Source organism: Triticum dicoccoides, chromosome 7A (assembly GCF_002162155.2).
Source record: "Triticum dicoccoides isolate Atlit2015 ecotype Zavitan chromosome 7A, WEW_v2.0, whole genome shotgun sequence".
In the NCBI taxonomy this organism is placed as follows: Eukaryota; Viridiplantae; Streptophyta; class Magnoliopsida; order Poales; family Poaceae; genus Triticum; species Triticum dicoccoides.
Genome location: NC_041392.1, coordinates 248113605 through 248140581, shown reverse-complemented (window position 1 = coordinate 248140581; position 26977 = coordinate 248113605). Strand labels below are relative to the sequence as shown.

Below are 26977 nucleotides of genomic sequence, written 5' to 3'. Positions count from 1 at the left end.
GAGGAGTTCATGTATTCACCATGTGCTAATGCTTTGTTCCGGTTCTCTATTAAAAGAAGGCCTTAATATCCCTTAGTTTCCAATTGGACCCTGCTGCCACGAGGGGTAGGACAAAAGATGTCATGCAAGTTCTTTTAATAAAGCACGTATGACTATTTACGGAATACATGCCTACATTATATTTATGAACTGGAGCTAGTGCCGTATCACCCTAGGTTATGACTGTCACATGATGAATATCATCCAACAAATTACCTATCCAATGCCTACGAATTTCTATTATATTGTTCTTGCTAAGTTATCACTGATACCATTACTGTTGTATTTGCTACAAAATTGCTGCTATCACTGCTACCGTTGCTATTGCTATTGCTACTACTATCAAAACTATCATATTACTGTGCTACTGATCACTTTGATGCAGATAAGTAATCTCCAGGTGCGACTGAATTTACAACTCAATTATTAATACTTGCAAATATTCTCTGACTCCCCTTGTGTCGAATCTATAAATTTGGGTTGAATATTCTACCCTTGAAAATTATTGCGATCTCCTATACTTGTGGGTTATCAACCTTCAAGTTGCTGACTCCAATCATGCTCAAGGTCATCGTCTTGAACGACGAATGCATTGAAGTGGTGACCAAGTGCGAGAGGCACGACAATGCCTTCGCCGTGAACGTCTAGGACAGCTCTCCGTTGCTCTAGCTGGTTACGTATCTATGATGACATACTGCTTTGCTTGCAAACTGCTATGTTTAAGTGTGATACTATGTTTAAAACTGCTTGTTATGGTTTAGAATTGTATTAATATGCTATCTGTTGTGTGTCATTGAATTGTTCTACACGCCCTTGTGTGCTAATAACCTCACCACCACGTCAAAGAGGTTACCAGCTGATCCTTCGGAATAATATGAGCCGTCCATTTCGAGTGATTCAATGGACTAGATCCATCAATACTACTAGAAAAAATCAGTAGTATATTTTGTTCAAGAGGTAAAACTAAAAGACTTATACAAAATCAATACCAAAACTCTACACGTATTGTGAAATCTGTGTGTTTTTTTCTTTTGCTCTGACGAGACTGCAGGACCGGTTCGCCCGAATACTTTCCGACGGACATGAGATGCAACAGAGCGACGATTGTAGATAGTCGATGGATCCTTGCCGGACGGTCTTTTTGGCTGAGGAAATTACCATGTACGTACAATACATTAATTGATCATTTTATGATACACAAGTACGTACGCATCAGCCGATTGTTTTCCGGCGATCAAGCCGGCGGCCGCGGCCGCTGCACACAAGTGACGCAGGCACAAGCAGACTTCGAGCTCCCACTTGGAGGTCACGGAAGCTAGCTCTGATCGATTGTTGGACATGCGATTGTTGATGACCGGCGATGGCAACTGTACGAGGCCGCACGAGGATGGTCACGGCTAGCAATTTTTACAAATTAGGAAAGAATTTTTTTTAACAAAACTACCCCGCTAATTGACGACTGAGATGATTCAATACTACTCGCTTTGGGAGGTAGTACGATCTAATACTACTCCCTATCGAACCGCTGCAATGCGCCCCGGCTCAAGTCCGGAGTCCACATAGCGACCGCTATGCTCACGTACAAATAGGTGCGCTCGTGCCCCCAAGGAAGAAACGTACTGTGTACTACTCACGACCTAAAGCATGGCCGCGGAGCAGCAACACTCTCCTGCCCTTGCCCTTCCCGGCGGCCGCTACCCCGACGATCTGCTCAGCCTCGAGCTCCCCTCAGATCCCGGTCCCACGCCCCAGCGTCCCCATGATACACGCGAGGAGGAGGAAGAAGAGGGGGAGCCTCTCGACATTAGCATACGTGACTACCTGCTGGGCAGTGAGTATTACCGCCTAGCGTCTCTATATTTTTCCAACTAATCTTTGTGCAACAGCTGATCAATTCTTTGTGCAACTGCGCGTGCAGCTTCAGAGCCACCTGTCATCCGCTGGGAAGAGTTCGACATCGATGATCCCGAGTACACAAGCGAGGACGACGAGCATGCACTGGCGACGGACGACGAGGAGACGAATTGCCCAGGTAGAGCACGCTGCTCACTCACGCTCTGCCCAAAATAACTACCGAGGTTGATTCTACAGTCTGCTGGCTTGATTCTTCAGGGAAGAACTTCCCCAGGAAAGAAGCAAGGCGAGTGGACGCAGCGTGGATGGAGGCATACACCAAAGGGAACATTGAATACCAGAGGATGTGTAATGAGATTCTAGCGAGTGGAGATGAGAATGCCCTTCTCCCCGCTTGTCCTCTCAAAGTGTTCCCTGAGGCGTCAGGCCTGTGCATCAGGAGGGATCACTGCCACCACCGTGAATACAAAACCCATGTTACTTCCAGCAGTAAGCTACTGTACTTGATGCCTCTCATTTCTTAGCTAGCCTGGTAAATAATCTGTTACTATGTTTCAAAATAAGTGTTGCAGATTTCGTGCAAAGTTGTACTAAATCAACGACACTTTATTTTGGGACGGAGGGAGTATGTACATAGCAACTTATTTTTTGCCATCTCTGTATGTGCAGCTAAATCAACTCTTGGGTATCGTGATCCGGGGAAGATGATACAGATCTTTGGACTGAAAGTAACTTGCTCTGAGCCCTATCCGGCTAGTGTCTATGGAGTAGTTGCTATCCGGGATGACTTGGAGCCACTACGGAATCCTGTCTTTAACCGTCCCTGCAGAGACGACGCTCTCGTGATTGACCAGGTACGTAATTCATCAAAGCTAGACTTCTTTCTATGCTCGTGGTGTTATTATACCTGTGTGGACTTCAGTTATCCCTTCCGTCGTCAGAATGCTACTTTTGGCTGATAAAAGGGTCACTGGGTCTCGAGTCTTAACTAATAAATAATCCCAGTATGTTGTGCTGTTGCCCCTTTCATTATCTTCTTGAGCGCCTGCCAGCTAATCACGTTGCATGTTGTTAAGCATTCTATGATTACATCAACATGCCGTCAGATGTCTGACTGTGATTCTAAAACCAACAGATGCAAAGCTCTACAGAAACATGCAAAAATAGTCATCTTAACATGCTATTAAATCCCAAGAAGTTGATATGATTGTATCATCAGTAACATACAAAACTGGCCATCCTATATTAATCATATTAATGTTTGTAAGGCTTATTTTACTGACTAGAAATAAAACAAACAGCACGGTATGTTGGGATGTTCATGACATTCTCGGTCTTCCTGATATTTGTGAATGTTTACCGTGAATGCTGAGGTGGTTGACTTGATATACGAATGAGTGGGGAAAGAGTGAAAAATGCATGAATGCCATACATTTGGAATGAAACGAAACAATATATGTGCTCTGTACTTAGAAACAATGCTGAACTTTAATTTAAACATGATCATGCATGTCTTATTGAGTTTATTATTCTATCGATACGTACTCCTGATGTATGTAAAAATGGATTAATCTATCTCTTTGTGTTCTGACATCCACTAATGTCGCTTAATTGCAGGATTCCCTTGCATTGCCTCTTTGTAGCCCTTGTCGTGGAATGTACATATGGGAGAAGGCATTACTAGAAGTCGATCTTTGGGAAAAGTGCGAAGGAGATGGATCATCCGACAAGCGATTACTTCTTGCGTATGCTGAGATTGAGGGGCAGTATGATTTAGATTTGATGATAGATGGGCAGATAACAGGCGACCGTTGCAGCCTGGTCATGGACTACCTGTTGCTTGCAGGGAGTGTGGAGGTTGTGATACAGGTCTTTGCAAAGGTTGAGCACCCTCACCATCTGCGATTCGCCGCATACATCGGTGGCTTTGCTCGTGAGATTGTGCTGTTTGATGGCGAGTTCTCTGGTGACGAGAAGCTGCTCCAGCATGTCGTCGCGGTGAAGGCCAAGGGGAAACTGGATGTTTGCTTGGAACTGGAGGAATCGCTGTTTTGGTGGACTTTTGAGCAAAGAGCTGTTGGAGCTGTTAGGTCTCCTGACGATTCGGTGTTGAAGTATGGCCAATTCGATGTGAGGGTGCTTTTTGCTCCCAAGGACTTCACTGTGGTTGGCTGAAACCTGAAGGGTAGTGACGAAGACGCCCCATTCTGTAATATCCATGATTTATCTGGTTGGAATTTGAATTTCCTTTGCAAACCCTCATTTGGCAGAACAGCAGACGTTTGAGGTCTTAATCTGTGGTTTAAATTTGTTTAGCTGCAAAGAAGAAGTTCGAGGCCTGACATGTGTGGTCTCTAAATAATATTAAAGCTGCGTGCAAACTGTTAGGGAGATGGTGGTTGGTGGTATGTTTTGACCTCTGATATTTTAGCTCTGAGTGGTTGTTTGAATAGCGAGTTTTAGCCCTTTTTTAGTAAAATTCAGTTTTAATTATTTCTTTATGAATACTCTGTTTATCTTTACTATTTACTACTCAATCCATTCCTAAATACAAGTCTTTTTAGAGATTCTAATATAGACTACATACGGAGAAAGACTTATATTTAGGAACAGGAGTATTGAAGTCTGCGATTCTGAGTACATTAGGGTCGTTCTCTCATTCTGGTCTGAAAAAGATAAAACTGAAAGATCAAGAAATAGTCTCACGCTCCATCTCCCCTAAACCCCTTGCTCAGCCACCCTTCTCCCTTCCACTCTCCCCTCCAAGGCGAATTGTTCAAGGTTACTCTGCCTCATGGGATTGGGATCCTTGCCGCCTATGTTCGATCTGTTGTTGGTCCTTGTTTGGTTTAAAATATTGCGAGATTCAGCATTAGCAAAACGTCTTTACCAGGGGCAGAAGAAGAATGATTTTAAGGGGCATCAATTCGGTTAAGTCCTAATTAGGGATAGCGTTCGAGCAAGTTGAAAATTCTCAGAATCCATTCACTTCACCCTTTATTTCTTTTGCACGGATATGACACGTTCTATTCGAGTATTAGGCTTGAGCAAGCTTTTTGTCGACATCCCGAAACAACAGGTGAAAATCGGTCGGTGCCGCCGGATCTTATTCTTCTGGCAAGGAACCGATTTATAGCTCAACGTTGATTGCAGATCTCAAAAATCGGTCGGTGCCGCCGGATCTTATTCTTCTGGCAAGGAACCGATTTATAGCTCAACGTTGATTGCAGATCTCACCAAATCATAGCACCGATTTATAGCTCAACGTTGATTGCAGATCTCACCAAATCATAGCACGTACGGATTTTAATTACATAAATTGTAGAACAACCGTATCTCGTATAGTTAGGATGCCGATGAGCGAGAACAAAAACTAGCAAAGCACGCTGCAAACAAACTCAAGCGTATCAACAAAGTTACAATAAACAATTAACAAACGCCGAGGTTTAAGCCCATATTAAACCTCGGCAAGATGCAGATACATAAGGCCGCTGCTGAAACTAGAGTCCGTACAATAGGGGGCAAAAGGAAAACGAAAAAATCTGGTGGTGTACAGCGTTCCATCCTTCTACCATGAACAGGAGCGCAGCCTCATCAGGGAAGGACATGCTCTGATTTCTGCGGCAAAAATCAGAATATTAACATATGCCCATCAATGCATCAACTATGAACACCATCTGACTTGCCCACACACACAAAAAAAATGATCTCAGCGAGTCAATCCAGGACTACGCATACTTTTTGTTCTACCGCTGTTAAAAAGAGAGAAATGGTACCTGCAACCCTACATGGCAGCCGACGATAGTTTACTTCTCAGCATGTCGGCGCTTGTGTCTCCTATTGCCATTGTTTCCGTTACCATTAAGAGGCGATCTCTTCTGCTTCTTCGTGCTGTGTCAACAAGAGGTTTCAAGGCAATTATGCTATCAGTTCACGCAAGGTCGCAGCGTTGATAATTAGAATTATATTGGCTAACGAAAGTAAAACAAACTACCAGAAGGTATCTACTAGAAGCCTGTACATAATAAACACAGGTAGAGCCAGCAAAGCAGAAGCCTGTAAAAGAAAATATGGGATGTTTGTCAGATAGATGGCCATCGAGGTTGCTGTTTCTGACTATTTCCCAAGAGTGCTTACCAGGAACCAAACCAACTCCTTAGTCACAAGTGATTTTGTTATTTCATGTTGGTGCAAGTAATCTGAAATGGTTGCTTGAGCCTACAAGATGAAAAGATTTTGAGATTTTTCTCACATGTAAACTACTTTTAGAAGTCAACATTGGCAAAGTTCATAGTGAGAACCTTCTTGGCTAGTACAGATTTATTAGGTGCAGATATTAGCTGACTCGTAGGACTTCATATGAAAAAGGGCCACAATCAATTTGAAAATATTGCAACAGAAGTTATAGATGAAAAATAGAAGGGGAGAAAATATTACTCCCTCCTTCCCATATTGTAAGGCGTATTAGTTTTAGCACAAAAATTAATGCACAAGTTATCGTTAGTAAAACCATCATAGCAGGCAGCATACATGTTTGCTTTTGATCTTGCTAGATCAAATCACCAGGATCACAACGTACACGTACGTGCTAAGCTAGCACACACGCAAGCAGCTGGATGGATTATCCTACCACACGTACGTGCAACTCCTGCATGTAGAGCTGCTTGGACTAGCAACGACTTGATCGATTCAACTTCAGCTCTTCGGCGGAACTAGCGAACGAAACAACAGATGGAGAGACTTTCGGTGATAGCTACAGGCTCCTGTCGAGCCTGTTAACTTTTCTCTTTATTGATCTTTTTTCGTTGTTATACAAAAGCTACCCTGCCGGTGCTTTATATACACGTTCATACATGGACTAGATATCCGACTAGGACTAGATATCCAACTAGGACTATTCTAATCTAATCCTATACGGACACAACAAGGTTAATCTCTACAATACATGGCTCAAAAGAAAAAAGAGTGAGGCATGCATGATCTCTTGTGACCATCTCCAGGAAATTAGAGATCCTCTAATAACTACTCCAAACAGGAAATCGACTGCATGTGCCTTGCATATTGGGATTGCATGCAAAAGCTAATACGCCTAACAAAATGGTAAGGAGGGAGTATAATCATGGTCCAGCAAGTTTATTCACTCTTGATTCACAACTTGGGCGTTTGCTTCAGCACACATGCTGGGCTCTGACACTCACAAAAGAAAAAATGGTTTTATGTATAAAACATTTCCACCATCGCATCCGACTTCAACCCCTATCTATTTTAGGGCCTCTGTGGCCTCCTGGATATCTATCCCCAATGGCTACTAGACAATTCTTGATTGTAACCAACTTCAAGTACATTTGCTATCGTTTCGAACCTACCAATATTAAATTGGAATGTGCTGATTTGACTTGGACACTGCTCCATTGCTAGCTGGAACACACCCATGACATGAGTTAACACTAAAAGGCCACCTTAGCATCTCCCAGGCATGCTGTCACCACTTTGAATCCTCCAACCAACCAAGCCAAGACGGTGGCTCACCCTCAAGGTCATTGTCCTTCACGAATGGCGAGCAACTGAGGACACATCCAACTGGTGAACACACAGCTACCCCAAGAAGTTGCAGCTAGAGAGTAGACACAAGGCTATGCAAACTGACAGTTGCACAAGGTTGAATTCTGCTTTTTGTATTTTTGTATGTGATTCAGACACTTAGTAGACTGTCAAGGAAAGCATGCAACCATGAGGTCCATGGGCCAATTAATGTGTGACTGGCAGCTACCAGGTAGGGCACAGAAGAAACGAGTGGACCTAACTGAAAACTTTGAAGATCAGATATCAGAGATTCATAAGTAGACACTGACGGCCATGCCGTCTGAGCGTGCCCTTTCTTAGGTGTCATGTTCCATGAAGGCCTTGTGGCTGTGTTGTAATCTAGGTTTTCACCTGGTTTCCCTCTAATTAACCGGGCAATTCTCTTCCAATTAATGAAAATGATGAATATTTGCTTCGTTTAAAAAAAGGTTAGTAAATGCTGACATTGGACAAAAGCTGATGCATACAATGTGAATTATCATGATGAGGAAGATAGTCACAAACCTGTCGATGGTATGTGGTTGCAGACTCGAGAAATGTTCCATACACATGAACTGCTCTTTTAGTGTAAGGCTTAAGAGTACTCCTAACTTTCTCAACATGTGGCTTCGTGACCTCAGCAACTTGATCAATGTAAGGTTTAGAGATCTTCTTAGCTTCCTAAATCAACAATAAGCAAACTATACATCAATAATTGCATATAACAAACTACCGTAATAATAGTAATTACCATAACCAACCAACAGTACCTGGAAGTAGGGATCAGAAACTTCTTTAAATTTTACAAAGTGGGGTGTAATAGCATCCCTGGATGCTTCATAAACTTCCACTGATTTTGCTGACGCCTTCTCCACGTAAGGTTCTGTGTTTTTCTTTAGCACAGCCAGTTTCTCCTTAACAGGAACCAATTTCTTCAAACGCAAGAACATATTTTGTCAATACAAGATAAAGAAACACTTGAGGAGTAAAATGCATTGATCCAATGGCATTACCAGCTTCGCGGTCTCGATATGTGGTTCAGCCCATTTCTTTGCGTGTGCTGATTTTTCTGATGCCTGAAGCAATTTGATAAGAAACGTATAAATGATGACTTCATTCATGCACTACACCTTGAAATTTGAAGTTAAAAAGAACCTAAGAGGTACCTTCTGCAAAAAGATGTCCATGGCAGGTTTTCCATGCTCATTCCAGTGACCTGAGACCGCCTCCTACACAAAATGATGATGGAACTGATGAGGTGAGTAAAAAACAGATGACGGAGGTGCATATTTTGTGGTTCCATCTTACCAAATATTGGGCAGAATGTGTCACCAACCAAGGTGGCAGCCATGCTCCATGTACCTAAGAAAAAGGACAAACCATCATACATTCGTTTCTAGTGCACACAATCAGAAGAGATGTCATCTAATTTTAGAATCATCTCCAGAGGATACCTTTATAGGTATTAGAATTGTGATACATACAATTCCTACTTAGTGTAGAAAAATTGTAACTACAAGTTAACCTCAGAAATTCCACCACACCGATGAAATACCACAACAAATAATGCCAAGGTGCATTCTCAAGGCATGTAGCTAATGTGCAAGTTAAGATATGCTGAAAGTTCTCCTTGTTGAGAACTGACAATAAAACGACCGAATTGCCACAAAGCAATAACTTCGTAGATCAGCAGAAATTATCATTTTGGTTAAAAATGTTACAACAAGCTGCAATGATGGGACATATGATTACCTCTGTCAGCTGTTTTGCCTTCGTTGTTGCTTCTAATTGCAGCCTCATCAATTCCTCCTGGAGATGAGAAAGAACAGATATGGAACATAGATAAACCACAGAACCAACATAGGGCAGTGCAGTAACAGTTAGAAAGCATATTGCAAACCTCAGCAACTTTAAGAGCACGCTCCGTTTTCTGGATCATACGCTTTTGCTCGCCACTTGCCTTTTGAAGCTAGCAAGGATAAATTCAGAAATAAGAATAACTTGATCAAAATCTAGCATGTTTGTTCAGTTCAATGGTACTTATCACGCAGGCCTTGGATAGCTTTATAGAAACTAAACTTTGTTCAGTTCTATGGTTATTCGACACACAGGCTTTCAATAGCTTTGGACATTAAATGTAGACTTTCAACCTTTGAGGTATTATGTTCAGTAATCATTTGGTGAACTATTATTTAATTTTCAGTAGTAGTAGACTTCATTCAACAATTATTTACATTGCCATGAGCTCATAAGTAAAGAAGAGAATGAGAAAATACAGTGCTAAGAAAGAAAAAAACAGTGTTAGATGTTATCCTAAACCTACTGTATGAATGACGGATTTATGTTATATGGTCCTAACAAATGGAAATGGTCCAATGGTAAAAAAGAGAAGGACTACACTTACTGACTCAAGCTTCGAGTTCAAATCTTGCACCTTCTTCTCAGCCTTGTTAGCTCTAGCTTCAAGTGTTGTTCTCTGGCTACTTTGTGCTTCGATCTCTTTATTGAGCTTCTCAATCTAGAATAGCAAAGATGAGAAACCACAAGCTCATAATCGACAATTTCAACTGTTATTTAGCTTCCATCCTCCATACCTGCTCCTCAAGCTCAACAACCCGAGCAATGGCCTTGCCTGCCTGCTCCTCAGCAGCCACAGAACCTTTTTTCTGCATAAGGAAAAAACATTTTTAAGGCCACAGAGTAATGTTTAAGATACTGTCACGAAATAATGCTTAAGAGTTGAGAGGCATCTCCGTATATCTATTATAATGCATACCTGGAGAGATGTGATCTCGCTCTGCAGAGTAGCAATCTTCTGTGACTTCTCCCCAATGTCCTTCTCCAGCTTCGCTATGCCATCATCCTTGCTCTTCAGGTCCTGGGATCTCTGTGCGATGTCCGACTCTGCAGGAAAAACAATCAGACTCCTCACTTAGATGAGGTCATGAGGGTATCTGGAAGGATCATGGTGTGCAATTCATATTGCGCAATTAGTAACTGCCAACTGCCATGGCTTTTGGTGAAATTAGCTAACTTGGCACGCCAAGCTTATGCAAGTTATTTTGCTCTTGGTGCAGACAAAATATATATAGCCTCCAACAGACATAATTGAACTCCTAGTGTTACTTGGCCTCTTATTTCAAGCAAAGTACGTCCATTTTTCAAGTAAATTCCAGGCCAATAAAAAATTCACAATTTTACCTCGGCAACCAAAAAAAAGCACGAGCGCACGATTATCGTACATATGTAACCAGCCACTGCAGCCAAATAATCCTCCCCAAAAGGTAACTTGTACACAGTAGAATATCATTTCATAATTAAAGGGAAAACCACAGGCTTTTGCCAAGCCGGAAACCATGCGGATTTGGTCGGGGTTACTCTCAACTCCCAATCATGCATCGTACGACAGAGTTAACCTAGCTCAGAGCACGAATCCAGTCGTCCCCGCCGGCCGGCCGGCCAGCCCCGACCCAATCCCCTCACCCGCCCACATAGAAATACTGATGGTCCGATTCAGACGGTGGCCGGGGCGAGGAGGGCAGTGAACTGACCTAAGACGGAGATCTTCTCCCTGAGCTGCGCCAGCTCCGCCCGGAGCGCGGCCGCCTCGGCGGCCTCCTTGACGCCCGCCGCGATCTCCCCGGGCCCCGCCAGGTCCACCGCCGCCTGCTCATCCGCGGCCACCGCGGCGGCGGCGATCACCAGCGCCACGGCCAGGAGGAGGAACCGCCCCGAGATCCCCATGTCGCCGAACCCAGAATCCTTCGGTTCTATCGAAAGCCCGCGACCGCGACCGCCAGCGCCAGGGATGGGGGAGAGAACCGAGTTGTGTGTGTAGTTGTAGAGGAGGCAGTAGCGGCGGGCGGCGTAGGGGGGGTGGGGGGTGCACGGCTCGTGCCCGTTCGTGCCCCGCGTGTCGTGTCGTGGCGGAACGCGGAACTTTCCTTTCCATTTCTCTTTTTCCCGGGCAGGCACGTGACGTGGCACGTGGAGGCTGGGAGGACGGGATGGGACGGGATGGATCCAAGATGCGGGGGTTCAGGACGTGGCTGGGTCGCTGCGCTGTGGGGGCCCGGCGGGCCGTGCCGTCCATCTCCGGTGGATGTTGGATGCCGTCCGGGACAGGTGGGTGGCTCGTGGGCGTGCCCGTATCGGCCACGGCTCGCACGCAGGTTTCGTTGGAACGGCGTCGACTGAATGGTCCTATTTTTCTCGTTTTGTATATTTTTATTACAAAAGCGCAGACGCTCACTATGAAGACGCTCACGTACATCCTATGATTATGAACGCATTCGAAAGGCTGAGACGATAGGTTTTGAGATTAACGAAGTCGCCGCTGACACTTTCTAATTGACGGACACAGTTGAACGAATATCATCAAAAAGGCTGAAATAAATTCAGAAAAAATACGATTACACATATCAAGTTCAGGACCTGAACTAGGATGGACGGGTTCCACCACAAGGAACCTATAGACATCTAAATTATGCTCAGCTTTTTTTTGTCTTTGTACGTACTTTTTTTGTCTGGGTTTATTGGGTCTCCTCGTATTTTGTCAAACTTTAACTGTCTGTATGACTAGCAAAATATAAAGTATATGCTACAAAAAATATATTGTTAAATTTTATATAATGGTTCCAATGGTATAACTTTCATGACATGTAAGTTATATTTTAATTGGTTAAAAATAATGATCAAATTTTGGCAAAAAAAAGAGGGGGCTAGTAAACCCGGGCGGAGGGAGCAGTACTCTTTGCATGTTTTGGTAACAGCTAAGACATGTGCAAAAACCACCATGCATACGCATTGCGACCATACATAATAGATTGGGATGGCGTGGAGGGTTTTTGTAGGGGCAGGGAGTTGAGCGTTTGGTAGGGAGAACGAGCCTTTGAAATTGAGGGCGAGTCGAAACTTTTTTTCACTTGGTGGTGACAAAGATAGCCATAATTTGTTGCAAAATACATGATTTACAAAACAAAATGGCATTAAATCTTTCACCTTCGTGGAGTTGGCCGTTCGATGCCGTTCCAAGTATGGAGTCGGTGGATTTCATAGCAATTTTTTTTGAGGATCAAGTGGATTTCGTAGTTGGAAGGCTTCCCCTTACACACCCGATAACATGGACTTCATTTCTCCTCTCTCTCTCTTGTCCCCGCGTCGCCCCCTAGGGGCGGCTCGGGCGGAACCCTAACCACCACCGCCGCCGCCCCCTCTCCTTCACCTTCCCCTCGTCGTCGTCAGCGCATGTCGGCTGGCAAAGCCCGTTGGCAGCCAGCAGCGGCGGGATCTGCCTCGCGCGCGTTGGGCGTGCCCCTCGCGGTGATAGGAGGCGTGGAGCTGATGGCTGCGAGATCTGAAGCCGGTGTGATGGCGCGCGGCGGAGCTTCGCAGCGAAGTGGAGGGGCGTGGCTGGGGCTCGCGAGAAGAGATGGTCGCGGCACGGTGACCCCTCCTGGAGGCAATGGCACGGGACAAGGCGGCGACGCGGTTTGGCCTTGGTGGCGTAGTGGTGCTCGGCCAGGAGTTGATATGCTTGCAGCGACCGAGTACATCATGTTCCTCGAGCCTCCGTCGTGGGTATCCCCTCCTGGTCTCAGTGGTCATGGGAGATGGGGGCAACGGAGCGAGACGGATGGGTCCTGTCTGGGCTGTAGGGTCGTGGCACAGTCGTCTGTTGGGAGTTGGCCTAACGGATGGGTGTACGGTTCGGTGACCCATGGTCGGGGCATCAAGGGTGCTTGGCGAGTTCTCGGTCATGGTGGTGCTGGTAGTAGGACTGTGTGCTCCTGGTTGTGTGGGTCTTGGATGGACCCCGACGGCTATGATGGCGAAGTGCTGCGGCGGTGGCGAAGTGGCCAATCTGGGTGACGTGGCCCACTCGCTCCTGGGATTGGTAGTGGTCTTCGGGCGAAAGCCTATGTTCAGAGTTGAATCAGCATGATGACGGCGTCCTCTATGTCGCTATTCTGTTGGGAGCATCGTGCTTGAAGGCACGGTCTTGAGGTTTCATGTTGAGCTACTTTCGGTGCTCGTTGTTGTCCAAGACGATCTTTAGTGGCGCAATGTACGTCATCGCGGGTGAATCCAAGACGATGCTTTTAGTGGACTGATAAATTCCGCCATCTACTTGCCACCTCCTTTTAGGCATTAATGGGTGGATGATGCGTCGACAGGGAAAGTTCACCCGAAGTTGGTGTTGTCTTCGGATGTGACCGGTGATGGTCGAGATGTGGCGATGTTGCTCTGTTTTTGACAAACTCTTTTTGCTTTGTAGTTGTGCCCTCAGGGTGGCTGTCTTTGGACTAGCCCTGGTATGATTTCCCCACTGTGCTCGTGGTTCGCAACAAGCTGTAGTTTTTTTAATTCAAATTCTGCCTTCTAAAAAATATGATAAGAAAAAAAAACATGGACTTCATTTGCCTCAGATCATGCAAAGATTTCTCTTCCTTCCCGGGTGCATGCAAAGATACACCCTCCAAGTCGAAATGGTTACAACCTCCAAGTCCAAGGATGAGATGACCGACGTACTCCAAGTACGTCTAAACTTGCGCTGCCGTCACTGCCACGAATCGAACAACTCGTATTACAGTATCGATCTCCAGCGCATCACACCCTCTCTCAAAGCCGTCAAAGTCTTTATATTATACACACCTCAAGCGAGCTCTCTTCAAACTCAGAAATCCACAGCCAGCAACATATTTTCTTTTTAAATGTAACTAGTAAGCATGCACGTGCAACGCACCTCTCGACTTACGATCATTATGTGAAAAGATATTTGCATCTTCACCTGCCCCAACAATAGTCAACATCAATTTATTCAGTGACCATGAGCTGATGTATTTTGACAAAAAACATAGAAGAAAATTTAATGGAATTGTATATATTTTATATACAACATGGGCAGGTTTACTGAACACTGTTAAGAAAAAACTTGCTGCCAACTAAGATTGTTCAAACACAAGAGCAGAACATCTAGTCTTCGCCTTCGACGGCAACACACCTTTGAGAATGGGTCGAAAAAGGGGCAGAAACAAAACATTAAATCAAAAAAATACATATGTTGATCCTTGTAACCATAACAATTCAACAAAAGTAGAACCAGCTACATCTGCTTTGTTTATGATATGGAACCTAATCAGTTTGAAGGTTTGATCATACGCAAAGCAAGCTGTTTGCCAGTTAAAAAGATGAAATAAAATAAAGTTTCAGCAGGCTCTCTCACCTGCTGATGAAATACATTGAACAGAAAACAGTGACATAAAAGTTCTTGCGACATTATGCTTCTTGGCATCATCAGAGTACTTGTTCTTTGTGACACAATAGCAGTACCATCAGATGAAATAGTTACCGTTAGTAAACATATACATGGGTTATTATGAATACCAAGTTCAAAACTTCCACCAACCGAAGCGGTGTGCTCGACTACATTTGATGTTGTGTTTTGAAAAGCAATCATGTAATCCATGGCTCTATCCTTACTTAAAAGTAATCTTAGTTTTCTGGCCAGTTTACCTCAAACTATGCTTGTATTTCTTTGAACCAGTCATATGGGACATGCATTATATTCTATGCACACAAAAAAGTGCAGACACAATGCAGCATTGTCCTCAAAAAAGTACTCCCTCTGTCCGGAAATACTTGTCGGAGAAATGGATGTACCTAGATGTATTCTAGTTCTAGATACACCCATTTTTATCCATTTTAGCGACAAGTATTCCTGGTTAAATGAATACACATATATTCCTCCCAAGTCACAGTACGGTGTCGGAGAAATGATCACAGTTCACTCTCCTGCAATGTAACAACAGTGCATACACATATATTCCTCCCAAGTCACAGTACCTTAATTTCAGAAACTAATGACCAGTCCAAAAAGACATACGTACAAATTATTAGAAAGTCATCACCAGACTGGCAATCAGATAGAAGGGAGAAATGAATTGGTCATACAGCAGGCCCTCATATGGAGAAAAGAATATACAACACAGTTGGATATGATTATGCTGAATAGAAAACATAAATGGGAGGTACTGCTATCAAGAATCATTCTGTGGCGAAGATAGTTTGAAAAAAGTGATGACCAAGGAAGATAAAGTACCCATCACTGTACCTTCCTGATTCCCTATGACGAGCGTTACATCGTACTCCTCTGTTGAGCTGCTCATTGTTGTGTTGCTTGTTGTCATCTACCTGCGCCTGACCATGATGAAGCACTTTTTCAGCCACGCGCGCTTGGATGGCATCTCCAGGCAATCGGCCAGGGGAACAGCAGGGTGATGCGAGGAGGACGACTGGATTACGGCTGAATAATGATGGTCAGTGACGGCAGAATGATGCGAGGAGGACGCCGGGATTACAGGCGAAGAAAAAAGTATCACTGCACCACCAAGAAAATTAGAAAACTCTCATAAAAAGGCCATCAGGCAGACAACAAAGTAGACGTAAACATATTTTGATTATAAATAATGGAGTTTGAGTAGCATTAACATATAGTGCAGTACTTAAATGTTTTGAATTGTAGTTAAATAAATATAGCAAACCTTTCCACTTATAGTGAAGGTGAAAATGTATGGATACAAATAGGTGATTTCCCAGAATGTTGTGCAGAAATTCACCTTTGGGAAGGCTAACCATTTTTATGTTGCTTCACTTTTAGCTTGTCTCACGATGGCAGGTGGGTTGGTCGAGTATGTAATGGTCTTCCTAGAATCCCAATCGTCAAGAAAGTCTGAATGTTCATCCTATCGCTTAATTTCGTCGATTGTTGAGGCATGGATAAAAAATATAACTGAATAATTATAAACATCATGATTGTCTTCTGATATGCTTATGAGCTAACACATGTACCTCTCACATACATCCAATTATGGGTCATCATCAGGTTCATGTTCCTGCAAAGGAATAGGAAAAACAATGAGAAATTTAAGCCGAACAAGGAGAAGATCAACAAAAGCTACAGAAAATCAAAAACAGCTAGGTGCCATGTCAAGATCCTTAATCAAAAGCAAATTATATTAGTTCAATAAACGGCAATATGAAAAGCATACTGATTAGGAAGAATTAATTAAGCCAACATATGATTTCTCCTTCCTGACTCCTTTATCCTTTCACACTCAGCTCCCTGAGCTCCTCCTCTTTGTTACATGTATCTTGAAAAAATAGTCATCATGCAAATGTATGTACAAGGGAATTCCATTAGCTTTAGGAAAACTCTAGTACAAGGGAGCTTTTCAGTAGAAGCAGTTTAGTTTTGGAATCCACACCATACACAAATTAAAATCTATTTCTAATATATAACTTACAATCTATGTCAGAGAAATTATCAACAAACTAAAAGGACTACAACCTGCAGCATCCCATGTGTATCCACGCTGCATCGCCTTCCTCTAAGCCTCTGCTGCTGCATGAGATAAAAGAGAGTTATTTACAGGGTCGTACACACATCAGAAATCCTGAAAGCAAAACCTTCTTTCCATCCAACAATCTTTTCAAGGGAACATGAGAAGCACAACATCGGATGCAGTCGATTGATACATATATACAATTTCTGAATTAATGTGAACACACAGCAGAACCTTACTGAAATCTACAATTTCATAGAAACATGTTAACCAAACACAACAAGAAGCTAAAAAGGAGGTGTCCAATCTGGGTGTTGACCCAAAAGTTGCGGAAGGCATCGGCGACCTCCGGTCGAGTATGGCGGGGCTGTGGCTTGCCGATGCGGTGACGCTGCGCTCGTGCGGGGGTGTGGCGGCGGGGTTGCCGCTCGGTGATGCGGCTGCAGGGCGCTAGCACGGGACTGCCAACATGGGGCTAGCAGCAGCAACAGCCTCTGCGCGCCATGCTCGTGGCCAAGCTCCGCCTTCGGCGCTGCCCGGCCTCCCTTCTCCTGCCCTCAGCCGCACCACCTACTCGCCTGTTGTGGCCCTACGGCCGCTGCCGCTGTGTGCCGCACATGCACTGTTGTCCGCCATTGCGCCGCTGCTGTCCACCGCCGTCGCCCCCCTTGAACACCTCTCGATGGCAAAGACGAAAACTGGCGAGGAGGGGGAGGAGGATCACGCCACTGGGAGGGCATGCGATGGCAAGCCGGAGGTGCAGCGCCCGGTTGAGGATGAGGTGATCCGATTGTGATCTCTTTCCTTTTTTCGTGCGTATAGTTGGGTCGCGGCCTCCTTTTTTCGTGCGTGATAGTTGGGTCGTGGCCGCGAGTCGTAGCGGGACGGCAGAGTTTTCGTTCGCACTCTAAAATCGCTAAACGCACTCTTGGCTGGCGGTTAGTGTAATCTGGAGGGCTAGATGAAATCCAGTGATTTGGATGGTGAGGCTATAATTAATCAGGGATGTTATGTGTAGATTAGGCTGGATACGTTTAGCGATGGATATGTTTGCTTGTTTAATAATAGTAGAGATTTAGCAGCAGGACAGGACCGGTAAGCGGCGGCAGCTACCACCGTCGACCGAGGCAACAACATCCCAACCCCCGACCTCGTAATAAATGACCTCCTCACCCTCCGATAATGAATCGGACAGCGACGCGATTGCCCAGGAATTAAAGGTGGCAGGATCGGGTGGGTGTGTGGCTGGTACTGGAGTACAAGGGAGAGTTCGTTGGCATTCAAGGATTCGATTTTAAACAAGGATTCGATTCGACGGGGCCCGGTCTGGTCTTGACTAGCAAATGCGCAGAAATGGAGTACTACTAGTACAGTACGTGGAGCTGCAATGAATCTTTTTTTATTTCGAAAGGAATGAACCTTATTTTATGTCCGTAGAAACGGAGTGGTCAATGGTTTGCCAACTTTCCGCTTTTCTCCTTTTCAGTTTGAAAAAATAGCTCTACGGTACATATAAAATTATCCATAATGAAAGTAACATTGATAGTAACATTATATATATCTAGATTAAATAGATGATGTGACATGCAATAAATGAAGAAAGAGATGAAAGTGGTAACATAGCTAGTTACTACTAGTACTATGAGGGCATCACCAACAGGTTGCATGTTAGTCTTGTTGGTAAAATGTTCATGTCATCAACCAACAAGTTATCATACAACTAATCCAATGGGTTGTATGTAAGCTATCCAATAGATGGTGAGACAATAAATATGATTGCTCTCTATTTCACCTTGGAGCTTGTGTAAAAGTTGTTGGTTAATCTACATACAACTTTGTTCTCTCTCCGTATTTAATACATGCCACATCATCACTATGTCCTAGGTAACAAATTTACCAACACCTATCTCACAACTGTTGGAGATGCCCTGAGTAACATCACACATATGAAGACAAGATGTGTCTATAGCCTAATAAATAAAGTGCTTCATGTTATCACACATATGTTACTCCCCACTGTAGAGGTAGTAACATAGACTAGTAACATTACTAGTTTATGTTACTATTCATTGTGGCTAGTCTAAGAGTATTATCCTCTATTCTTAAAAACGGAGTAGTATGTGTTTTCCCTCTTCATGCAATTCTGCCACATCATCAAGTCATGTATAAGGAGTAATTGACAATAGTGAGCTGCTATATATAAACATGCCACGTCGTCAAGAGTTAACATTATTAATTACTCCTACTCCTATTTCCACGCCACGCGCTCGGCCTCGGATACCACAGCCCAAGAGCCAGAGGCACCGCCGTACCCGCCGCCTTCGAGGTAGTGGAGGATGCGGCCATGAGCCTAGGCGATCGCGGGCGGCAGATCATCCTTTATCGGGCGGCAGTGGCGTTGTGGTGGCGAGGAGGTCCCGTCGATCCACGCGTAGCGGCTGTGCGGCGGAAGCGACACCGGCTCGTCCTTGACGCGACCGAGGCACCGGAGGATGCTGGCTCCTGCTTCACGCGCCCGTCGTACGTGCTCTAAAGCACATGCTATGCTTAGGTCACAAACTCTCAAAGTGCTACTCTCAACATAACACATCGTTTGGTAGCCACGTCGAACATGTTTGTCAAGATGGTGACACTCTAGACTTGGCTGCAACGTTGCTAATACGCCCCCGGTGTTTATAAATATAACCCCATTTCTATATTTTGTAAAGTAATCGATAATACCAGCGTGCAATTTTATCATTAAAACCCATCTAGTCTGGAATAGTATCATGTAGTTCCGATTGGTTGTTTGAAGGGCTGACAGATAGTGAAGCAAGCTCCGTAAATATTTTGGGCGCTCCCACATGTTCTTCCAAAGCTCAACTTGGCTCCTGGGCGACTTTGTTGGTCCCTTGTCACGTCATTGAGCTCGATGACATCGCTAGGGAGCCCTTGACGGATAGGTCATCATCATATTAGTGGGATCTTTTACATTATAAAACTTGACATGTATATTCCGATGATGAGCTTCCTCAAAATGCTCGAGGTATTCGTGGGCAAGCAAGTTGAATGCACACCCACTGGTTCATTTGGACAGCTTCCATATGCTTATATATCTAGTGCATCTATTGCACGCAATCTCTACTTCTCGCACTAATATTGATTGTAAGGCCTCTCCATTGCCTAATGGTCAGCCGCCTTGGTGTGAGACTTTTTTAGTTGTCTTCTTATAAAATCTCAATCATCATTTTATTTACCATTTAAGTGTGAATACCAAGGCTTGTGATATGGGCATTAAGCGAAGTGTTGAGTAGTTGAAAAGGGAGAGTCATGGACTTAGTTAATTGACCAACGCTCTGGGTTTTGTTATGATAAGATGTTTAAATATGATAAAGCCTTGAGCGATTGGAATCATGAATGTGATACATATGTGTATTGATTTGTATTACATGAAAATATTGAACCATGAAAAGCAAGACTAATTTTATTTCACATTTTGATATCACCGACTTGTTATTAACTATAGATTATTGCCTGGAATCACTTTTATCCTAAGTTCATAATGAAGGAAATATGTTGTAGAGGCAATAATAAAATTGTTATTTATATTTCCTTATATCATGATAAATGTTTATTATTCATGCTAGAATTGTATTAACCGGAAATTTAGTACATGTGTGAATACATAGAACAAAACTGAGTGTCCCTAGTATGCCTCTACTTGACTAGCTCGTTAATCAAAGATGGTTAAGTTTCCTAACCATAGACATGTGTTGTCATTTGATGAACGGGATCACATCATTAGAGAATGATGTGATGGACAAGACCCATCCGTTAGCTTAAGCATTATGATCATTTAGTTTTATTGCTATTGCTTTATTCATGACTTATACATATTCCTCTGACTATGAGATTATGCAACTCCCGAATACCGGAGGAACACTTTATATGCTATCAAACGTTACAATGTAACTGGGTGATTATAAAGATGCTCTACAGGTGTCTCTGAAGGTGTTTTTTGAGTTGGCATAGATCAAGATTAGGATTTGTCACTCCGTGTATCGGAGAGGCATCTCTGGGCCCTCTCAGTAATGCACATCACTATAAGCCTTGCAAGAAATGTGACAAATGAGTTAGTTACATGATGATGCATTACGGAACGAGTAAAGAGACTTGCCGGTAAGGAGATTGAACTAGGTATGAAGATACCAACGATCCAATCTCGGGCAAGTAACATACCAATGACAAAGGGAATAACATATGTTGTCATTACGGTACGACCGATAAAGATCTTCATAGAATATGTGGGAACCAATATGAGCATCCAGGTTCCGTTGTTGGTTATTGACCCGAGAGGTGTCTTGGTCATGTCTACATAGTTCTCGAACCCGTAGGGTCCGCACGCTTAACGTTCGATGACGATTTTGCATTATATGAGTTATGTGATTTGGTGACTGAATGTTGTTCGGAGTCCCGGATGAGATTACGGACATGACGAGGAGTCTCAAAATGGTAGAGAGGTAAAGATTGATATACAGGATGATGGTATTCGGACACCGGAAGTGTTTTGGGATGCACCGGATACTTATTATCAGGTCACTGGAAGGGGTTCTAGGAACCCCCGACAAAAGATATGGCCCTTATGGGCCAAGAGGGGAAACACACCAGCCACAAAGGAGCTGGTGCGCCCCCCCATATGGGCTAGCTAAATTGGAGTAAAAAAGGGGAAGGAGGAAAGGAAAAAAGGAAATAGGATTCCCCCTTCCCCATCTTCCCTTCCTACTCCGAATAGGAATAAGAAAGGGGGGAGGCCGAATTGGGAGGACCCCGGATTCCTCCTACTTGGGGCACCCCCTTGGCTGCCTCTCCTCCCCTCCAACCTATATATATATATATATATGGGGCACCGCTAGAACACACAACAACAATTGTTAGCCGTGTGCGGCGCCCCCCACTATAGTTTGCGCCTCCAGTCATATTGTCGTAGTGCTTAGGCAAAGCCCTACGCGGATCACTTCACCATCTCTGTCACCACCTGTCGTGCTGACGTAACTCTTCCTCGACACTTTGCTGTATCAAGAGTTCGAGGGACGTCATTGAGCTAAACGTGTGCAGAACTCGGAGGTGCGGTACGTTCGGTGCTTGATCGGTCGGAACGAGAAGAAGTTCGACTACATCAACCGCGTTGTCAAACGCTTCCGCTTTCGGTCTACGAGGGCACGTGGACACACTCTCCCCCTCCTGTTGCTATGCATCTCCCAGATAGATCTTGCGTGAGCGTAGGATTTTTTTTTGAAATTGCATGCTACGTTACTCAACAGTGGCATCCGAGCCAGGTCTATGCATAGATGATATGCACGAGTAGAACACAAAGAGTTGTGGGCGGTGATAGTTATACTGCTTACCACCAATGTCTTATTTTGATTCAGGGGTATTGTTGGATGAAGTGTCTCGGACCAACCTCACATGACCACGTTCATGAGACCGGTTCCACTGACACACATGCAACTTGTTTTGCATAAAGGTGGCTGGCGGGTGTCCGTTTCTCCAACTTTAGTTGAATCAAATTTGACTGCGGACGGTCCTTGTTGAAGGTTAAAACATCAAACTTGACGAAACATCATTGTGGTTTTGATGCATAGGTAAGAATGGTTCTTACTAGAAGCCCGTAGCAGCCACGTAAAACTTGCAACAACAAAGTAGAGGATGTCTAACTTGTTTTTGCAGGGCATGTTGTGATGTCATATGGTCAAGACATCATGTGATATACGTTATTGTATGAGATGATCATGTTTTGTAGAAGTTATCGACAACTGGCAGGAGACTTATGGTTGTCGCTTTATTGTATGAACTGCAATCGCCATGTAATTGTTTTACTTTATCACTATGCGTTAGCGATAGTTGTAGAAGCAATAGTTGGCGAGATGACAACAACGCTACGATGGAGATCAAGGTGTAAAGCCAGTGACGATGGAGATCATGACGGTGCTCTGGAGATGGAGATCAGAGACACAAGATGATGATGGCCATATCATGTCACATATTTTGATTGCATGTGATGTTTATCTTTTTATGCATCTTATTTTTCTTAGTACGGCGGTAGCATTATAAGATGATCCCTCACTAAAAATTTCAAGGTATAAGTGTTCTCCCTAAGTATGCATCGTTGCGACAGTTCGTCGTGCCGAGACACCACGTGATGATCGGGTGTGATAAGCTCTACGTTCACATACAACGGGTGCAAGACAGTTTTGCACATGCGGAATACTCGGGTTAAACTTGATGAGCCTAGCATGTACAGACATGGCCTCGGAACACTAGAGACTGAAACATCAAACGTGAATCATATAGTAGATATGATCAACATAGAGATGTTCACCATTGAAAACTACCCCATCTCACGTGATGATCGGACATGGTTTAGTTGATATGGATCACGTGATCATTTAGATGACTCGAGGGATGTCGATCTAAGTGGGAGTTCTTAAGTAATATGATTACTTGAACTTAATTTATCATGAACTTAGTCCTGATAGTATTTGCATATCTATGTTGTAGATCAATAGTTTGCGATGTAGCTCCCCGTTTATTTTTAGTACGTTCCTAGAGAAAAATAAGTTGAAAGATGATAGTAGCAATGATGCGGACTGGGTCCATGATCTGAGAATAATCCTCATTGTTGCACTGAAGAATTATGTCCTTGATGCACCGCTAGGTGACAGACCTATTGCAGGAGAAGATGCAGACATTATGAATGTTTGGCAAGCTCGGTATGATGACTACTTGATAGTTTAGTGCGCCATGCTTTACGGCTTAGAACCAGGACTTCAAAAATGTTTTGAACGCCACAGAGCATATAAGATGTTCCAAGAGCTGAAATTGGTATTTCAGAATCATGCCCGAGTCGAGAGGTATGAGACCTCTGACAAGTACTTTGCCTACAAGATGGAGGAGAATAGCTCAACCAGTGAGCATGTGCTCAGAATGTCTGAGTACTACAATCGCTTCAATCAAGTGGGAGTTAATCTTCTAAATGAGATAGTGATTGACAGAATTCTCTAGTCATCATCACCAGGTTACTGGAACTTCGTGATGAACTATAATATGCAAGGGATGACGAAAACGATCCCCGAGCTCTTCACGATGCTAAAATCGGCGAATATAGAAATCAAGAAAGAGCATCAAGTGTTGATGGTTAACAAGACCACTAGTTTCAAGAAAAGGGGCAAAGGAAAAGAAAGGGAACTTCAAGAAAGAATGGCAAGCAAGTTGCCACTCCCGTGAAGAAACCCAAAGCTAGACCTAAGCCTGAGACTGAGTGCTTCTACTACAAAGGGAATGGTCACTGGAAGCGGAACTACCCCAAATACTTGGCGGATAAGAAGGTGATGAGGACATTACTACCTTGGATACGGCCACAAAATATTGCATACATGTATATTTTTGAGGTGATTTCTAATGCAAACTATGCAATAATTTATTTATGTCATTGATGACCCACCAGTATAGGGGATCTATCGTAGTCCTTTCGATAAGTAGGAGTGTCAAACCCAACGAGGAGCAGAAGGAAATGATAAGTAGTTTTTAGTAAGGTATTCTCTGCAAGCACTGAAATTATGGGTAACAGATAGTTTTGTGATAAGGTAATTTGTTACGGGTAACAAATAACAAAAGTAAATAAGGTGCAACAAGATGGCCCACTCCTTTTTGTAGCAAAGGACAAGCCTGGACAAACTCTTATATAAAGGAAAGCACTCCCGAGAATTATCGTCAAGCTAGTTTTCATCACGCTCATATGATTCGCCTTCGGTACTTTGATAATTTGATATGTGGGTGGACCGGTGCTTGGGTACTATCCTTACTTGGACAAGCATCCCACTTATGATTAACCCCTCTTGCAAGCATCATCAACTACAAAAGAAGTACTCCCTCTGTTCCTAAATGTAAGGTGTATTAGTTTTTCAAAAAGTCAAACGATGTCTATGTTTGACCAACTTTATAGAAAGATATATAAAGATTTACAATACTATATATGTAAAATATAAAATTATATTTCATGGCGAATCTATTAGTTATGATTTTTATTCTAAGAATTAATATTTTTGTCTACAAACTTGGTCAAAGTTAGAGAAGTTTGACTTTTTGCAAAAATAATACACCTAACATTTAGGAACGGAGGGAGTATTAAGATAAACCTAACCATAGCATGAAATATATGGATCCAAATCAGCCCCTTATGAAGCAACGCATAAACTAGGGTTTAAGCTTCTGTCACTCTAGCAACCCATCATCTACTTATTACTTCCCAATGCCTTCCCCTAGGCCCAAATAATGGTTAAGTTTCATGTAGTCAACGTTCACATGACACCACTAGAGGAGAGACAACATACATCTCGTCAAAATATTGAACGCATAGCAAATTCACATGATTACTTATAGCAAGACTTCTCCCATGTCCTCAGGAACAAACGTAACTACTCACAAATCATATTCGTGTTCATAATCAGAGGGGTATTAACATGCATAAAGGATCTGAACATATAATCTTCCACCGAATAAACCAACTAGCTTCAACTACAAGGAGCAGTCAACACTACTAGCAACCCACATGTACCAATCTGAGGTTTTGAGACAAAGATCGGATACAAGAGATGAACTAGGGTTTGAGAGGATATGGTGCCGGTGAAGATGTTGATGGAGATTGACCCCTCCCGTTGAGAGGATCAATGGTGACGATTTCCCCCTCCCGGAGGGATGTTTCCCCGGTAGAATAGCTCCACCGAAGCCCTAGATTGGTTCCGCCAAGGTTCCGCCTCGTGGCGGCGGTGTTTGGTCCCGAAAGCTTGCTTATGATTTTTTCCAGGGCAAAAGACTTCATATAGCCAAATATGGGCACCGGAGGCTTGCCAGGGGGCCCACGAGACAGGGGGCGTGCCCAGGGGGGTAGGGCGCGCCCCCACCCTCATGGACGGTGGGTGGCCCCCTCTGGTGCTTTCTTCACCCAATATTTTTTATATATTCCAAAACCGACTTTCGTGGAGTTTCAGGACTTTTGGAGTTGCCCAGAATAGGTCTCTAATATTTGCTCCTTTTCTAGCCCAGAATTCTAGCTGCCGACATTCTCCCTCTTCGTGTAAACCTTGTAAAATAAGAGAGAATAGGCATAAGTATTATGACATAATGTGTAATAATATCCCATAATGCAATAAATATCGATATAAAAGCATGATGCAAAATGGACATATCAGTCATTCAGGACAAAAATAGTTCAGAGACTTTTGTACAATCCACATATGAAGATAAGGGAAAAAGTGTGACGCCCCGAGACCGATGTGCCAGGTGTCTTTCAGTTATTCGCCGATGTTACCATGTCATTCGCTTGCGTGTTGCATCTTGTCATGTCATCATGTGCATTGCATCTTCATGTTTTCAAAACATGCATTCGTCCGGGTTCCCCCAGTTCCGTCCGTCGTCCGTTCTAAGCCCAACCACACTCGCACACGCCCGCGGCACGTCCGAAATAGTATTTTATAAGTGGCCGGAAAAATGTTCTCGGATTGGGTTGAAAGTTGGCGTGCGGTCTTATTATAGTGTAGATAGACCACCTGTCAAGTTTCATCGCATTCGGAGTTCGTTTGATAGCCCAACCGTTAAACTATAGCGGCATTATAGTGTTGGGAAACGTAGTAATTTCAAAAAAAATCCTACGCACACGCAAGATCATGGTGATGCATAGCAACTAGAGGGGAGAGTGTTGTCCACGTACCCTCGTAGACCGAAAGCGGAAGCATTAGCACAATGCGGTTGATGTAGTCGTACGTCTTCACGATCCGACCGATCAAGTACCGAACGCACGGCACCTCCGAGTTCAGCACACGTTCAGCCTGATGACGTCCCTCTAACTCTGATCCAGCCGAGTGTTGAGGGAGAGTTTCGTCAGCACGACGGTGTGGTGACGATGTTGATGTTCTACCGATGCAGGGCTTCGCCTAAGCACCGCTACAGTATTATCGAGGTGGACTATGGTGGAGGGGGGCACCGCACACGGCTAAGAGACAATCAACTTGATCAACTTGTGTGTCTAGAGGTGACCCCTGCCCCTATATATAAAGGAGCAAGGGGGGAGGCGGCCGGCCTAGGAGGAGGGCAAGCCAAGGGGGGAGTCCTACTCCTACCGGGAGTAGGACTCCTCCTTTCCT

General features: G+C 43.9%; 2 protein-coding genes across 3 annotated transcripts; one reads left to right on the top strand and one right to left on the bottom strand.

Moving 5' to 3' along the window:
* Positions 1 to 1674: 1674 nt before the first annotated feature.
* On the top strand, positions 1675 to 4262 carry LOC119332765. Its single transcript, XM_037605915.1, has 5 exons — positions 1675 to 1870; positions 1958 to 2071; positions 2152 to 2382; positions 2563 to 2747; positions 3511 to 4262. The coding sequence occupies exons 1-5, from the start codon at positions 1684 to 1686 to the stop codon at positions 4066 to 4068; spliced, it is 1275 nt and encodes a 424-aa protein (XP_037461812.1). The 5' UTR covers positions 1675 to 1683; the 3' UTR covers positions 4069 to 4262.
* Positions 4263 to 5178: 916 nt separating this feature from the next.
* On the bottom strand, positions 5179 to 11294 carry LOC119332383. 2 transcript variants are annotated; one of them, XM_037605568.1, is made up of 15 exons: positions 11007 to 11290; positions 10232 to 10359; positions 10050 to 10121; positions 9860 to 9973; positions 9356 to 9424; positions 9208 to 9264; positions 8764 to 8817; positions 8622 to 8684; positions 8469 to 8531; positions 8226 to 8387; positions 7981 to 8136; positions 6031 to 6111; positions 5888 to 5949; positions 5670 to 5784; positions 5179 to 5511 (listed from the first exon to the last, which is right to left on the bottom strand). In XM_037605568.1, exons 1-14 carry the CDS (start codon positions 11197 to 11199, stop codon positions 5700 to 5702), a joined length of 1359 nt encoding a protein of 452 aa, XP_037461465.1. In that variant the 5' UTR covers positions 11200 to 11290; the 3' UTR covers positions 5179 to 5511; positions 5670 to 5699. The 2 variants fall into 2 exon arrangements, 1 of the variants encoding a protein (XP_037461465.1); XR_005160923.1 differs by lacking the exons at positions 5888 to 5949; positions 6031 to 6111 and having other exon boundaries at positions 11007 to 11294.
* Positions 11295 to 26977: the final 15683 nt, after the last annotated feature.